We start from the raw sequence: 16863 nt of genomic DNA on the forward strand, positions 1-16863 counted from the left end.
TACAATGTAGAGTGGCAAGGAGACAGCCAGACCTTCAGACTTTGCTTGAGACTGGCTTGTTTGAGCTATAGCAAAAGGGATGGCTAATATGGCTTTGGTCACATGTGCTGGGTGCATGTGATATTGCATGGACAAGTGCCAGTTTCTCTTTCTCGAAAAAGTTTCACCAGAATAAATGGAAAGGGATTCTTTCTCCCTTGCCTCATTTTTAAAAAGCAGGTGCTACTGGAGGGTCTCTCAAGAAATCTGATGTTCTTCATGATAACTCAATTGCACTGTCTCTCCTGTATTATCTCCGGAAATATATATAATAAAGGAGCACTTAAATGAGGTGGAACCTCTTTTTGAGAGAAGAATGAAACTTGCCAAAAACTACTAAGGTGAAACAATAAATGTCTGATAGTTGAAATCCCACATCAAAAGCTCTTACATGGACTATATGTTTTGGTTTTTGAGAAAGTCACTGACTGCTCTGTACTGGGATGTGCAGTGACATTGAGATTTGTGTTGTATCTGTAGTATTTCAAAGCTGCCCAATCTGTTTCAGATCCACTCTGCCATTGTGATCTGATTCACTATTTGGTTCCAGATCTGATCTGTTAAATGGCTGAAATGACTGTAATGAGGAATTAAAAACAGCTATAACTTTTTCCTTTTCACATAAGCCCTTTCAGACTGCATTAAGCCTGCCAAATTTCAGGCAAAAAAGGTGAAAAAAGTTATGCATTAAATTTTGGGGTGACAGCTGAGGACACAGAGCAACTCAGAAGTATAGAGATCCCTGATTTGCCTCAACATACTTTCTTGGTGGTGCAGTCTGACTCAGGAATGTGAAAGCCTAACTCAGATCACCTTGATTTTTTGTGCTATTGAGGGTGCACACCCCACATAAATACTGCAACTCCATAGTGGCATTCTGAGGAGAGAAGAATTTGATGAACATGCCAGTTTGATGAGCCTTCCTAACGGTGAGGGTTCATTGTGACCATATAGTAAGAGCCATTTGTAATATTCTTCTCTTTAGAGATTCTCTTTTCCAGATGTAAGCGGTAGGTCTCCTTGTAATTTCTTTAGCAGCTGTTTGCTCATCTTGAGGGAAGGCTTCACTGATGCCAGACACTCCACCCCCAATCACTTTAGATACCTTTCATGAAGATGGTCTTTCAGCAATGTTGAAAAAAACAAAAGCTTAGATACTTACATTTATAAAGCACCTGTTAAGGGACAGTGAGTAAACACTTGTAACAGATTTAGGTGTAATCATTTAGTTCCAATTATCTTCCTCACTTGAATGCCCCAGGAATTCCTGGCTGAAACATTTGGGCCAAAAACAAATGCAAACCTTTCTTCTAATAGCAAACTTCTTATCTGACTGTGGATCATTATGTAACTGGCCCCATTCATACTCTGGGGCAGAGATGGGGAACTTGTGGCCCTCCAGATGTTGTTGGACTGTCCCAAGGTCACCCATTGAGCTTCACAACTGTGTAAGGATTCAAACTCAGATCTCCCCAGTCCAAGTGTAATACTCTATTCCATGGCATGGAATCCACTCTAGATGTTGTCCCAACATTCCTGGGTATTGACCATCGTCCAACAGACCATGCTGTGGTAGCTCCTGCCAGCATTAAATGGTCAATGGTCAGTGATGAGGGGAATTGCAGTCTAGCTAGGTTTCTCATTCCTGCACGAGAGGGAGGTATTGGCAAGTTTTTTTTGGGGGGGGGAACCTCAAAGTTTGAAAAAAGTATTTAGGAGGAAAAAGACTAAAGTGGGAGGAGGGCCTAAAATTGATCAATGAGTACTGAGCATCGTCAATGGGCACAGAATGCTGGTGACTGTTGGGGAAGGATGGAATCCAGGGGAGGGGTAATGGAACGTTTTGAAATAAGGTGTACTTCACCTTATAATAAGGTTGCAAGATTTTGTTGCAGGTCCCACTTGTTATATAAATATGTTAATTTTGGATACACTTTCTAATACCGTACTTGGCTGTTGTGTCTCACCATGACCTTGCATTGGTCATTGTGTTAACACATGAAGCAGTAAGACTGAATGAATGACTTGCTCAGGTTTTTTCTAGGTTCCTTGTCTGAGCTGCCACTTCAAACCCAGGTTTTCACACTGGTTCTCCTCACTCACTGCAGGTTGTAGCTGATAGAAACAGTCAGTAAAATGGTTTGGCTGACATGACTGGAGTTGAAATCTTGCACTGTGGTTCACAAGCCCACATACCATTTTTCTTATAGGAGAGTATCCAAGTGAGCAGAAAAAGTGAACACCATGTATGCCGTCATGTAGGAATGCTGCAGCTTCCAGACATGTAGGTGTAGCAAAACAGGTCATATTCCCACAGTGTTCGCATAAGACTGTCTACCTGTTTGCTGGACTCTACATGAGTGTAGAGCTAATATCATGTGAAACAACCTTAAAAACATGCTTTACCGTTCTCAGTGGAGTCAGGGGCACCATATAACTTATATGCGAATGCTCTGTTTTAAGAGGCTTGTGGTCTACCAGAGAACAGTGCAGTCTGTGAACACATGAGGTCAGCTCTTATAGCAAAGCCAATATAGTGCTAGGCTTGGAGATGTTCATTCAAATCCCCATTTAACTCATTAGGTGGCGGCCTTGGGTAAGCCCCCCCCCACTCACTCACTCTCACACACACACACACACTGTAATGATATGATGAAATACCACTCTGAGCAGCTTAGAGGAAAGGGTTAGGGTTAAAAAGGAATGTTCAGAAACCGGGAAGGGGAGAAGTACCATGATGCATCAAAGGAGGAGGAGAGGCTGCTGGGTCTACTGCTAAAGGCTATGTGTTTTGGAATATGCTCAAAAATCTTGCAGATTCTTTAAATTCTGCAAGGATGTAGAGAGAATAAAACTGTGCCTTTTACCTTGTTTGAAGGTGGATTCTGAAGTTCAGATTTTCAGAACAAGGTGTTTCTGAACTTAAAATGCGTGCAAGCTTTTCAAGCTCCTGAAGAACGAGTATTTCACTCTGAAATGCGTAGAGCTAAAATCAGTCTTACACCAGTCAGCAGCAGAGCTCATTTTCCTCCTTGTTTTGATGTGTCAGAAAGGGGACAATTTGAGCATTTATATTCTATAGCTATGCGTATTTCCAAATTATTCTGGTATGTTACTGCACAAGGAAAGTTAGGATGTGATCTTTTCAGGGGGAGGCTTCACTGCTGCAAGCACAATACAAGACAGATAGGTTGCATTTGGTCTGCATGTTTCTTTGTTAACATGATTATTTTCCTTTTTCAGGGCTGACAAGTAGTCCCCAGGTACTTAAAATGGAGATTTCCTTCAACCCTTCTGATCCCACCTCATACCATAAGTACACAAAGCTCCTTGAGAACTTTTTGAAGGCTTATGATCTGCCTCCGGATCAAGCAGAGAATGAGCTTAAGACTTGCTCCTGTGAGTAGATCTGATTTTGTTTGCACATAATGTTTGTTTTTAAATTTATTTATTTTTTAGCCTGGTCCATCTAAAGTGCATCTGATGCCCAGTGACATTGGCCAGCAGCTGTTTCAGTCTCACTAGGAAGAAGGGGACTTTGCTTTATTTAAGTGAATATCTTGGGCTATGTACATACCATACATTTAAAGCACATGTCTCTCTCACACAGCCAAAGAATCCTTGGGATTGTGCTTTGTTAAGGGTGCTGGGAATTCTAACTTGTGAGGGATAAGGAAGGGTGAGAAATTTGATTAATTTCAAGCGGAATCTTAACAAATTTGCACTTTCCACAACAATATGAGAATCAAAACACAGCTGTCCTTCAAAATTTGCACTTACTCAAATTTTGCAATGCAGTTCACCGACCAATGTTTACAAAAATGTATGTTAGGAGAAAGTGTGCATGAAAATGAATATCTGTGTAAAAATAACATACAAAAATACATTATGTAGAAATTGCTTGCAAAAATGCGTACATTAATCAAAACTCTACAAAAATGTGTTTATTAGGAGAAATTTGCACTAATGTGCTGGAGAATTTTCATGAGGATTTTTTTTAAAAAAAATCATCAATAGCTGCAGAAATGTGGAGAACTGAATTTAAGAGTGGAAAAATGAGAAATTGAGAGGATGGAAATTGATAGATCTTTCCATCTCTAGTGAAGGATAAACTACATTTCCAAGATTCTTGGGGGGGATGTGCTTTAAATGTATGGTGGGTATGCAGCTTTGATTGATTCCCCTTCACCCCTCTGAGCCCTCACCAACCCCAAACTATAGCTTTCTCTGCATGCTTTAATAATTTCATGTCTGCTGAAGCCAATATGGCTTGAAATAACCTCACCGATCACCTGGCTTTTCTTTACTCCAGCTCCACTGCCCCCTGCCTAATGTTGTTGAACTACATCTTCCATCCGAGATGGAGTCCAACAATATCAGTAGGGCCAGAGGTTCCCCTTCCCTGCTTTTAGGTACCTAGGGCTCTGCCACATGGTTCCATGTAGATGAGCTGTCCCTTGTCTTGCCAACTTTGTGCAGTACAATAGCTGTGTGAGACACTGCCTCTGGAAACTATGGTGTTAGTTTTTAACATAGCACTGACCTGTAGTGTCTTGGGTTGGTTGGAGACAGTAGAACCCAACTGTTGTTTGCAATTTAGCTATAGTTCCATTATTTAGCAGTTCCTTGATATCTATCTATCAACACTGCAGCTGAAAAGATTATGGTGATGATGATTAATTAGATTTATTAGTTGCTTATACGCAAAGGTCTCCAAGCAACTTAAAACAATATTAAAGATCAGACTCTAAGAGGGTAGAGGGTCCACCTAGCTAATGTTTTAGAATGTTTTTCATTGTAATTGTGTTTTGGAATGGTTTTCATTGTTTTTAGTACATTTTTCTTTTTCTTGTTAAATTACTTTATTTAAGTTTGCTGCTGTGGGCTCCTTCAGGAAGAAGGGCAGGATATAAATTCAATTAATAACAACAATGACAACAATAATTTAGTAATGCTCACTGTGTTTCAGCTTTGGTTTGATCATGACACATAGTACGTTTGGGGTCCTAGTTGGTTGATTCCCCCTACCCCCCCCCAGTCAGGGTTCTAGATACATTTGCCACAGTTTAGAGGAAAACAGCTGAGGGCAGGCAGTTGCAGGGAGAAACTGGTGGGTGGGGAAAAGGATGAGCCTTCCTCTTTTTGCCCACTACTCCTGTGCTGGAAATTGCCCACTCCGGTGCTTTCCATCTTGTCTAGTAGCAACCTGGATTTCCAGATCTCCTCTTGTCACCCAACAGTTTAATTTTAAAAAGTTCTGAAAGAGGTGCCCTGGGAAGAATGAAGCACATAGAAAAATAAGGCAATGTTCAAATGGTTGTCAGAACTTGGCCATTTTATGGATATTGGTGTTCAAGTGTTTTGTTTATGTTTGCTGCCCTGGGCTCCTTTAGGAGAAAGGGTGGAATAAGAAATTCAGTTAATCACAGCAACAATGCAGACCGTGGAACTATTCATGCTTGCTTAGCTGAGAGAAGTGAATCGGCACTTTGCCTTCTGGTACAGAAAGACTTGCTTGCACAAAATTTGCCTGAGGGGCTAATATCTTGTCCACCTGCTCAAGGAAAACAAGTCATACCTACTGAGAATTGTGCGCATTAAAATAAATCCCTTTCAGTTTTAAAACTAGAGGACAAGCCTTTGCGGGGTATGTTTTGGGACACTAACTTTGTTTGCTGCACCATCTTGATGCTGCTGGGTAACATCTATGACAAAGTTTCTAATCAATGCCTGGAGGGCACTATATAAGATTAATGCAAGAAAGAATTTTGGCGGAGAAGCCACACATTCTGTGACCTTCTTATAATAACTATTAAAGGTAAAGGTAAAAGAGCCCTGTCTTCTACAGGATCTGGTAGTTATAAGAGTGACATGTGACAGGCCTGTCTGAAATGAGACAGAGCTCCTGTGATCTCCTAGCAGTTCACTTGTGTATGCAGTCATTTTTAAGCACACCATGATCTAGAAAAATGGCATGATCAATACTGCACTTGTCACCGAGAGACTTGATGTACATGAAAACAGTTCATAGGGCTGTGTGTTTTGGTATCTGGGAGACACAACCAGTTAGATTAAACCAAGGGAATAAATGCGTCTAGTAGGAGATTTGAATTTTCATTATCAAAAGTTTTCCTTTTGATGTTGCCAGTGCAAAATTATTAAACTCCCTCAAAATATGAAACAGGTTTAGAATTTACCTCTAGACATTTTTAGTTTGAGCTTTTAAAGTTTATCATTCTGAGATGACTAATGAGGACTAAAAGCTATTCTGTAGGATGGAAGCAGAGACCCTAAGGCAGCAAACACCTTATTTGCCACCATGGGCTCCTTTGGGAGGAAGGACAGGATATAAATTTAATTGATGATTATCCTTGATAACAGTAACAGCAACAACACTTTAAAAAAATTGTGGCAAGTTAGTCAGAATGCATGTAAGCAGACTTTTTGTCTCCCCCTCCAGCTGAACCTCAACCCGCCAAAATCGAAGCTGTTCCCTATGACCCCACTCTGGGCAAGCGGCAATCTTGCAAGTTCTATCGGTTCTGGCTGGGAAACTGCTCTGGGATAAATGATCCTTCCTTTGGTTACAAAGATGGCAAACCATGTGTCGTCATCAAACTCAACAGGATTCTGGGCTTCATACCTCAGGCAAGTGCCGCTTGTCCTTTCTATACATAAAGAGGCAAAGTAATGGTGGGATGTGGCAGCATGACCTTATAGGAAAAAGAGGATTCTTGGGGAGTCTTTGACTTTCTCAGTTTCAACAAGCTTGCACTTGTTTAATGCCCATGTTATTTCTGTCATTGATCTCAAATAAACACTTTGGGGCTGCTTAGACTCTTCTTATGGGGGGCAGCTCCCACAGAATGGAAAAACTGTTCATCTTTTGGTCACACAACAGAGGTGACCATTAGCACATCTCTAGTTCTATTTGGCATCATCAAACCCTACTGAAAAACTGGGTCTATTTCAGTCATGGTGCTAAGTCATTATTCAGTTCACCCTATAATCAACTAAAGACTTTGGGCCTCTCCAGACATCCTTTTTTATTGCACATTCATGAGTCCTTGTGCTCATAATGCCATCCAGCTGTGGCTGGTGGCTCCATGTCAGTGGAATCCACTCTGGGTTTTAGTCCAAATGTTCAGTGAGCTGTCCAAGGTGCTGAAGCTGACAAGGACCTGTCCAAGGTGCTCTGCTGACATGGAGCAACTAGCCACCACTAATGCTATCTGGGTGAACATATGTGATTCTGCTTTCAATACTGTTTCTGCTTCCAAGATTTGAGGTGGCCACACTGCTATATTTCTAATCAGTGTATATTCTGCAATATGCTGCTGAAATCCTGTAACTTTTCATACTGCAAATGTTCTGGGTTATTTTCGTCCTGCATTTTGTCCCAGACAGCAAAAATATGGTAGCTATCAGGAAGCATTGCAGAACAGCTAATGAAGCAAAATAAATCTGCCATTACTTGACACAATACTAGCTTATTATTGCAGATACACCCATAATAAAAGACCAGTCAGGAGAAAGTCTAGTGTCAACATCTGGTGTTCTACTTGTCATATCTCTTTTCTCTTGTCAGTAAAGTGACCGCATTTAGCTTTGCAAACACATCCACAAGTCAGTAGCCGTCCTGCTCAGACCTACGTTAGTTTTGTGGATGCAATGAAAAGAAAGCCAGCTTTTTAAAAGCCTATAATCTGCCTTTTTGCCGGGAATAGACAAGCACAAGGGAGCGGGGGATGTGCAATTAAATGCAGTTGCACTTTATCACCAGCCCTAAAAGGAACATTCCTGTTCAGTCTGGAAGGGGAGGCTGGTAGTGCAGCTTGGATCTTACACAAGACACTGCCCCCCTCCTAAAAACATGCTCCACTGCAGTGTAAAAGGGTGCAGGATCTAGGCAGGAAGGGGAGTATAGCATGAGGTGTTCTTCACCTGATGGCACACCCCCTCCCACGTGACCCTTATGTCTCATGATACTATAAGCTTTCAGAGCCTCCAGACTGAGGGTTGTATTCATTGTAGCACTAAGTAAGTAGTTCCATCAGTACAAAGATTTTGGCTTCTCTGCCTCTCCTCCCCCCCCCCCTGTACCCCCTCAATCTTTTCTAGGGCTTCCCCAACCCTCTGGAACAGAGTTGGGGAGGAGACAGGGCATGTGCAGGGGACAAGGGGGATCCCCATTGTTCTACTGGTGATTTTTGAGCTGAAGGGACGCACTAGAGTACTGCCCTGATTCTCTGTCCCTTCCTCCATCCTGCAAGAGAGCCCTTCAACATCCCCTCAGCCAGACTTAATTGCTCAACTCACACAGTCTGCCAGATTTCTGTCTCCGCACCCAAAGTGGAAGTGAGAGCTGTCTATAGACAACAACTGAGAAATATAGGATTTTATCAGAATTATGACTGGACAGCCACGTTTCCCTCTTTCTATCCCATCAAAAGGTAGCAGCAAGGAGAGGCATTTTTGGGTTGGTGTTCAGTGTGAACCCAGAAATCCCTTCTTCAGACAATGACATAGGTCACTCTAATATTTTGTCTCTATGCAGGTCCTGGACATTTCCCCCCTTTTAATTTACAAGCCTGTATGCTCCTGTACCAGGGAGTCCTCCAAATATCTTATTTGTGGGTTGCCTCATTTAATTTCCAAACTGCATTTGACCATCCCAGTAGACTTTTGGAGGGTGTAAATATTTGGGAAGTATACTTATTGGAGCAGGAGTTAATTTTTTAGCAAGATTTTTTAAAAAAATTTATAACGTGCTCCTTTTCCTCTTAGCCTCCGTTAAATGACTCCATCCCACATGAGCTGAAGACAAGATATCACCCTAATATCATTCCTGTTCACTGCACTGCTAAGGTAAAATACTTGAAGCTCTTGTCACGTGTTATAGATGGGGTTGCCTTTGAAGACTGTCCAGCACCTGTTAGTTCAAAAATATAGCTACTAGGCTATGAATTGGGACCATATCTCATCAGTACTTGAACAGCTGCATTGGCTTCTGGTCCATATCTGGGCACATAGCCCAGTGTTGTTTCTTAGTTTTGAAGCCCTATAAAACTTGAGAATGAGGTGTCTGAAGGATTGTGCTCTCTATATCAGCATAACCATACATAATAATCTAGAGGTGAGGCAGATGGCAAATAGAGAGCCTTTTCAGTGGCAGCTCCCTGGCTCCTGAATTCTGAAAAATCTGTGGGTTTGTGACTATTTAGCACTTGCCTAGTAAACATTCACCATGACAGGAAACCCTGGTCAAGTCCTACAAGGAAATGAATAGAGGTTGCTGTGCAGGAGTACTCGATTGAAGGGCCCCGGGTTGTTTTGTTGCATCTTCATGTAGTGCTAGGGAGAAGCCCTGCTTGAAACCCCAGAGTCACTACCAGTCAGTGTCAACAATACTTTGTTAGATGGACCAATTATCTGACTTGGGTTAAAGAGGCTTCCTATGTTTGCTTTCCTCTTTGTTCTGTGCATGCATGATAGCTTTTAAATGGGCTCCCTTGCCATCTGTCATCTTACTTGCTTTGAGTGGTTCGCTGTCTGGCCCAGCAAAGCAATATCGCTCTATACCAAGATAAAACAGCTGTCGCTTCTTCTAAAAGTAGAGCCTCAAATAACACCCAATAGAGAGAACCCAGTCCTTTGTTTTTCCATTAGAAGCTGAGACCTGATACCAGAAGTGGCGACAGCTCCTGTCATAAGAGAATGTCCTTCAGTGGAAGCCAAACCAAGTTAAAATCTCTCCTCTTCCCTGTCCAATAAGATTTAGACTTAGATCACTAAACACTGTCTATCCCTCGCTAGCATGTGGAAAATAAGAGGAATGGATCAGGGGAGAGAATTGCAGAACAGACCCATTTTGAAATATCACATACTGGGTAAAAGACAGCAACAAAATTCACACTGAAAACTCCTAACCCAAGCTCACAACTCAATTCCATTTCCCTTGTATGTGTACTAGCTATGAGTCCTTTTCAGGTCTTGTCATGGTTTGTTATGTAAATGGGGGGGGGCAGAGCCCTGGGGACATCTAGGTAACCTCTACTTATTCTTATCACTCTGCATGAGTTGAGAGGACATTTTTATAAATCTGAAAAATCTGTGCGGAGCTTCCACAATTACAGGTGGCTCCCTGCTTCAGACGGTTGCCCTCCCAACTCATGCTGGGCAACAAGAATGACTGGGAGGTTGGAGATAGTTTGCTAATTGCTGAAGCCCTCCTTCAGGTATTTACGTAATACATCCATCACAATTCCTAAATACAGCTATGAACTCGTGAAGACAAGAAGAGCCCTGCTAGAATGGACTATCTAGTCCAGCCTTTTATTTTCTTCAGTGGTCAACCTGATGTTTCTAGGAATCTTACAGGGAAGGCAGAAATGCAACATACTTATCTTCTGGATTCCCAGTTCCACAGAGAGAACTTTCTGTTTCAGTGTGTAGGCTTTCAGGCTGTTCAGATGAATGCATAGAGATTTGGAGTGAGCGCAGTGAAAGTGATCCTGCTGCCAATTCCTCAATGCATTCATTATAACAGAGGAAGAAGTCATCACTGAATCTTCTGGTATGTAATAATTGAGTGCAAGGCAATCACAACTTATGGAGACATTATTATGCTTGACTCATTCCCCTGTTAGAATTCACGAGAGTGTGCTGGACAGATATATGAGTAACGTTTCAATGGGATAAGCCTGTTTTCAAAATGTGAGGTTTAAGTTATGACAGAATATCCCATGATGAAAATATGGTAGATGGCGCACACAAAGTGTGGAATTTGCATGTGACCTCTCTGTTTTTCTTCCTTCAGAAAGAGGAAGATATTGACAAAATTGGTTCTGTGGAATATTATGGCATGAGTGGCTATGGTGGCTTTCCACTACAATATTACCCATACTATGGCAAGCTCCTCCAGCCCAAATACCAGCAGCCCCTTGTAGCCGTGCAGTTTACCAACCTGACCTATGACATGGAGGTGCGTATCGAGTGCAAGGTCTACGGTCAAAACATCCACTACAGTGACAAAGATCGTTTCCAGGGACGTTTTGATATGAAATTTGACATAAAAAGCAGCTGATTACAAGCACAGTTTCTTTCTTCTTTTTCCTCTTAGCCATTTAAAGAGTATAAAAAAAGACAAAAACCTACTAGTCTTGAACAAAACTGTCATACGTATGGGACCTACACGTAATCTATATGCTTTACACTAGCTTTCTGCATTTAACTAGGATAGAATGTAAACTTAAAAGTGTAGCAATAGCAACAAAGATATTTATTCTACTGTAAATGACAAAAAACAGAATTGAGCCTTGGGACATGCCCATTTCTACTGTAAATTATTCCATAACTAACTTGTAGTAAGCAGTGTTTCTGCTCCTCTAAATATTGCTGCCTTGTGAATTTTATTTAGTGTACAGTACTATAGGTGCATTACTCTGGTCATTTTTCAAGCCATGTATTATTGTACCCGTTTTCTACTTTCTGTGAGCAAAGATTTGCTGTCCAAGGTGTAAATACTCAGTGGGACTAAAACTGGCACGGTTCTTTTAATTATTATTTTTTCTTCATTTTTAAAAAGGTGAAGGCCCACTTGTGAGATTATTCAACAGCACTCCATAGAGCCCCCCTCCCGTGATCATATGACTTTATTTAGTGTGTTGGCAGGGAAAATTACCTTGACTTTGAAGCACCACTAAGGAGAGAAGGTGACTGTGTACTGTGCTTTGTAGCAAATGCTGTCTCTCTCTCTCCCTCCCTCCCACTCCCCCATTCTCCAGTATGTTCTGAAGTTGTGTGAGAGGCCCAAGTCAACCTGTCGGTGACAAGAATAATTATTTTTGCTTTGTATATTTTCTTTTCCTGCTAGAGGCATCATATGCTGTGGTGCTGTCTTTATTAAATGTTTTAACCATTTTCATGGTGGAAGAATTTTATATTTATGCAGTTGTACAATTTTATTTTTTTTTCTGCAAGAAAAAAGTGTAATGTATAAAAATAAACCAAAGCCACATGTTTGAAAATAAATCTTTATTTTGAACTTTATGAAAAGCAATGCAGTTACCCCATCAACTGGTGTTAAATGTTGTCTAAAGTGCAAACTATGTTCTAACATATGTAATAGCCAGGAGTACAGTGCTCTTGTTGATCTTGTATTTCAGTCAGGTTAAAACATTGGTCAATAAATGAATAAACACACATCTTCCATCCTGTGGCTTGTTTTCTATATGCTTCATAATTTTCTAGTTAGCTGTTCAAGATGTTGAAGAAGTATTGGACCTGTAAAAAGAGACAAACTTATTGCAGGGCATAATTAACTTGAAAACAGCCTCAATAGAATGATAATCTGAATAACCAGCTAAAAACATCCCTTGTGTTCCATGCTCACTGCCTTGAAGTCAATCATGGCCTGTAGAAATAACAATCATCTTCAGAACACACATGTTCTGGTTGGACTGTGTTGGTGCATAGTTCCATTTCAGAGTGGAAGAAGATGTTCGTTAGTAGTAATGTGACATGGGAGAAGGAGTTCACACATCATAACTTTGGTTGGTTACTCCACCCTTTCCTGGGAGCATTTAGAAAAATTGAGATTTATTTATTTAAAGAGGCCCACAGTGGCATATTATTTTACTAAGCTTTCTTCAATGTCATAATGTTGGCATACCTCTAAGAACTCACTGCTCTCTCCTTCACAAACAAATTTACTGTTGCAAAGTGTATGTATAAGTTGGGGGAGAAAGAGAGCCAGTTGCTGGCAATGGTGAAGATACAGCAAGACTCCTTAAAGCATGTATGCTCTTCAGCACGCTCAGGAGTGCTACCACTGCTGTAGGAATGCAAAGACACTAGATTCCCCAGTGATGAGGGATACTTTGTGAGCATGCTGAAGGATGTGGCCTACATAGCCTCCATTATCCAGCCCCCCCATCCCTTCCATGGTTAAATTTGCTTGTAAATGGAAGGAGGCCAACGGGAAGGGTGAGCTGGCAGCAAGCCCATTACAAAGCTGGCCCTGTACAGATGTTGTGGTTTTGACTTGTAATGGGACTGATGTAGGGCAGGTGAAGCCTTGCATTCAGCATTACATTGAGTTCAACATCACAAGGACCACCTTGCAGATTTCAAGTGTCCCTACCCTGTCCTGGAACTCTAGATATACCATTCATTACAACCAGTAATAGAAAGATGCTTCCCCTACCCCACAATATGCAATTGGTGGGGGTGGGGAAATGGGAGGATGCAAAGCATTTGAGATTTCCTAGGCAAACAGAAAAGAATAATGAATTTAAACACTTCCACCAGTCTTTAACTAGAGTTCAAGAGCCAGCAGGAAAGAAACTTGGAATGTTTTATTGGTGTTTTTAGTGTTTTGGTGTTTGTTTGCCACCCTGGGAGGAAAGATTGGGATATAAAAAATAAATAATTTGTGAACAGAGTCTTTGAGGGCAGGGGAGATTGATGCCTGTAGCATGACTTTCCAAAGGAACGAGTCACCTGCCCCATGGCTTCTAATTTTTGCCACTGACCAGATATTCTGACTTGCTGGCTCATAGTTTGGCAGAGTTACAATTCACAACAACTACAAATAGCTTGTTCCTTTCTACTCCCTCACCCTCATCCTTAGGACCCAACTTGTTTTTAAACATTGTTGATTTTTATCTGATCTTCCCTCCACTGCTGGATGGACTCTGCAATTTAAAGTAAACCCAGCGTGGGGGAGGCAGTGTTATAGCCTTTCAAGGGAAGTAGCATTAAAGCTAGGGTGAGTGCTTGCTGGTAATTTTAACTTAAGGACAGCAAAAACTGAAAAAGCCTCCAAAAAAATGGACATCCTGGTGGTCTTCAGTTCCACACAAATGGTCCAGATGGTTGAAAACGCTTACAGCTCTAGCTACCCAACAGTCTTCTCTACTGCAGACCTGAGCTGTCAGTTCCATGCTGTGTGTGCCTGAGAAGCTGGTATCCACTATGCCACCCTTCCTTTGGGGTTTCTACAAGGAAAACTGTCCACATTCCTAAAAAAAGATAATGCCCACAGCTGCAATTTATCTCAGAAGTTTCCAAAGTGAGGCTTCTCAGTAACTTAAGAGAGAATGACAGAGTTAACCTCTCTCCTCCCCCCAGCCTGTACACCACAATCCTGATACAGAATCCTCTGGTGGAAATTGTTTAAAACAGTGGTGGAAAACATCCTGCCTACAGGGACAATTGGGGTGCTGGCCTCAGCAGTTGGCCTGCCAAACTGTTTTGGGCAAACCATGCCCACCTTTCCCTGGCCAATGACGTCAGGCATGGGGAAACATCAAGCTGTGGCTAAAAGGAAGAATTGGGAGTGCACTCATGACTTCAATGACTTGAATTCAAGCTGAAGATACAAAGGATGTGAAATCAAGCCATGCTTGCAAATGGAGAGAGGAAGAATCAGGAGCATGCTGAATGTTGTATCCAACTAAATCCTACTCACAGTAGACCCACTGAAATTGATGGACCTAAGTTAGTCAAGAGAGCCAGTGTGGTGTAGTGATTAGAGTATTGGACTATGGGTTCAAATCCCCACGCACCCATGAGGCACACTGGGTGACCTTGGGCCAGTCACTGCCTCTCAGCCTCAGAGGAAGGCAATGGTAATCCACCTCTGAATATCGCTTACCATGAAAACCCTATTCATAGGGTCGCCATAAGTCAGGATGGACTTGAAGGCAGTCCATTTCCATTTTCAAGTTAGTCATGCCCATTCTTGCGAATCAGTATACTCTGAGTAGGACTAATACTAGACACAACCCTTAGTGTGTGTTCATAATTTTTTCATTTCAAGTTGTATCCTCTGGCAGTGGAGGAATTCAGTTTTCCACCACTGGTTTAAAACTACACCTATATTAAATGCTGTACTACATATAATGTGGTAAGTAGTTTGGCTGTTGAACTTGTTCTCAACATAAAAAATGGCACATCAGTGTGTTGAGTTTTTCCTCTCCCTTCTCTCACCCAATAATGTGTAGCATCAGTTAACCAATGGTCCTGACATCATCACGTCTCCATTCCCATCGCTACCAGCTAACAATGTGGGGTGTGCAATAGGAAAACACATAAGATGATAATGTTACAATATAGGTAGGTTACATAGTCAAATGGTTGTAACATGTAGTTCAACTCAAAGACAGGTATATAAGAAATGGGCATTTTAAAATGAGACCCATGATGCAGGTGAGGGCTCAAATTCAGGCCAGTATCTGAAAAGGTTGAATACTACCATATTAAATCATTGGTGTAATTATCTTCACACATAATTACGTTTGATCCATTCAAGGATTACTAGTCTGCAAATAATCTCTCATTAATCTTGGTGTGGGATATGCATCTTATTGGCTCTTTTGAAGAACCTCTAAGAATGAGTTATGTACAAACATTCTGCTGAGAAGAGGCCATGATGTTCCTCAAATTGTGATACAAGTTACAAAACTCCCACCAGTAGAGCAACTCTCAAAAGGAGAGTGTTTTAGCTAAGATCCAAACACTGTATTGCATTCAGGTGGTCTAGCTTCAAAGCTGATTTTGTATATTACTGCACTGTCTCAAGTCCATCAGAAACATACTGAGAAACATCAAAGACCAGGACAAGTATTATATAATGCACAAAAGTTTGCTGCAACTATATTCTTTTTGTATACAATTATGTAGATCAGCTAAGCTGCCACGAAACAAACAGGGAACCCTTTTAAAAAAATTAGCTGGATTTGATCCTGGCATTTCTCTGTGGATCCTACTCCAAATAAGAACCATCTTAAGAACAGAGCTTAAAATGGGATTTAGTAGTCTTTCCAATCTTCTTCAGGCTGTGGAAGCTGACAGGTGACCCCAAAGTGGTGAGCTATAAACCAGTCCCCCAGTTCTGACCTTCTGACATGCCAACTTTCTAGGGTAAAAAGCAAAAGTAGAGCCTCACCTGGCAATTATTTTAAAGGGTAGGATTCTAGAAATTAGTATTGTAATCAAAGGAGCTGAACCCTGGAAATTCCATAGGACACAGCCTGCAACACGGGAATCCACACCTTGTTTCCTCCTTTCCAGCATAAGCTCTTTGCTTTCTATTCTCCGTATCTAAGACAGAATTAATGGCTTTGTTTTTATCTCTCATCATCTCAAACCTAGGAGAACACAAAGTTGCTGGACCGGCATTGCACTGCAGCCTAAGAATTAGCCTCATTTTGATACTTTCTCCCCTCCAGCCACCCAGGAAGTTTACATACTTGTGCAACTCATGATATGACCTATTCATATGTGATGAAAGTCCTAACCGTACCATTGGTGCATACAATTATCTTCTGAACAATGTGTGCCCTGAAAGCAGTGAGAAGTCAGATGCAAGACTCAAAGAAAAGCACACTTAAGAAAAGTGGAAACTGTCTCTACTGAGATAGTTTACTATGTGTTTAATCTAGGAAATACTAAAAAATGATACTAAACTAAGGGAAGTTTCAGCTCCTGTTAACAATGCAAATGGAGCACAGGTTCTGGGGACCATCTACAACAGCAAATTTTAACACCTTTGCAAAGTGAAACAGGAATTCTTGCTGCAACCTGTATTCTGCCATCAGGTGCATATTAACTGATCTTCTTCTATGTTGTAAAACATGGGCGGGGAATGCAGAACCAGGGGGCCAAATGTGGCCCTCCACATCGCACTTTGGCCCTCAGGACTCTCCACAGGCCACGTCCCCCTCTAGGTCACACCTTTCGTTCTCTCTTCTCTACACCTTCCTCAAATGCTTTTGCCTGGAATGCATCCTTGAACTATGCTACTGCCTCTTCCTTGCC

General features: G+C 41.5%; 2 protein-coding genes across 5 annotated transcripts in view; one reads left to right on the forward strand and one right to left on the reverse strand.

Annotated features, from left to right (window-relative positions):
- Positions 1-12252, forward strand: part of ATP1B1 (ATPase Na+/K+ transporting subunit beta 1) — a 44165-nt gene extending 31913 nt beyond the window's left edge. Inside the window, exons 3-6 of the mRNA XM_061628293.1 lie at positions 3283-3438; positions 6500-6687; positions 8827-8907; positions 10859-12252. Coding sequence (XP_061484277.1) covers positions 3283-3438; positions 6500-6687; positions 8827-8907; positions 10859-11125 — 692 coding nt within the window. The 3' untranslated portion in view covers positions 11126-12252. The remainder of the gene's footprint in view (positions 1-3282; positions 3439-6499; positions 6688-8826; positions 8908-10858) is intronic.
- NME7 (NME/NM23 family member 7) overlaps positions 12061-16863 on the reverse strand; it is a 139108-nt gene continuing 134305 nt past the window's right edge. For all 4 annotated transcript variants that reach the window (XM_061628292.1, XM_061628290.1, XM_061628288.1 and 1 more), the window contains one exon: positions 12061-12324. In XM_061628292.1, coding sequence (XP_061484276.1) covers positions 12292-12324 — 33 coding nt within the window. In that variant the 3' untranslated portion in view covers positions 12061-12291. The remainder of the gene's footprint in view (positions 12325-16863) is intronic.

This window comes from Rhineura floridana, chromosome 5, assembly GCF_030035675.1.
Source record: "Rhineura floridana isolate rRhiFlo1 chromosome 5, rRhiFlo1.hap2, whole genome shotgun sequence".
In the NCBI taxonomy this organism is placed as follows: domain Eukaryota; kingdom Metazoa; phylum Chordata; class Lepidosauria; order Squamata; family Rhineuridae; genus Rhineura; species Rhineura floridana.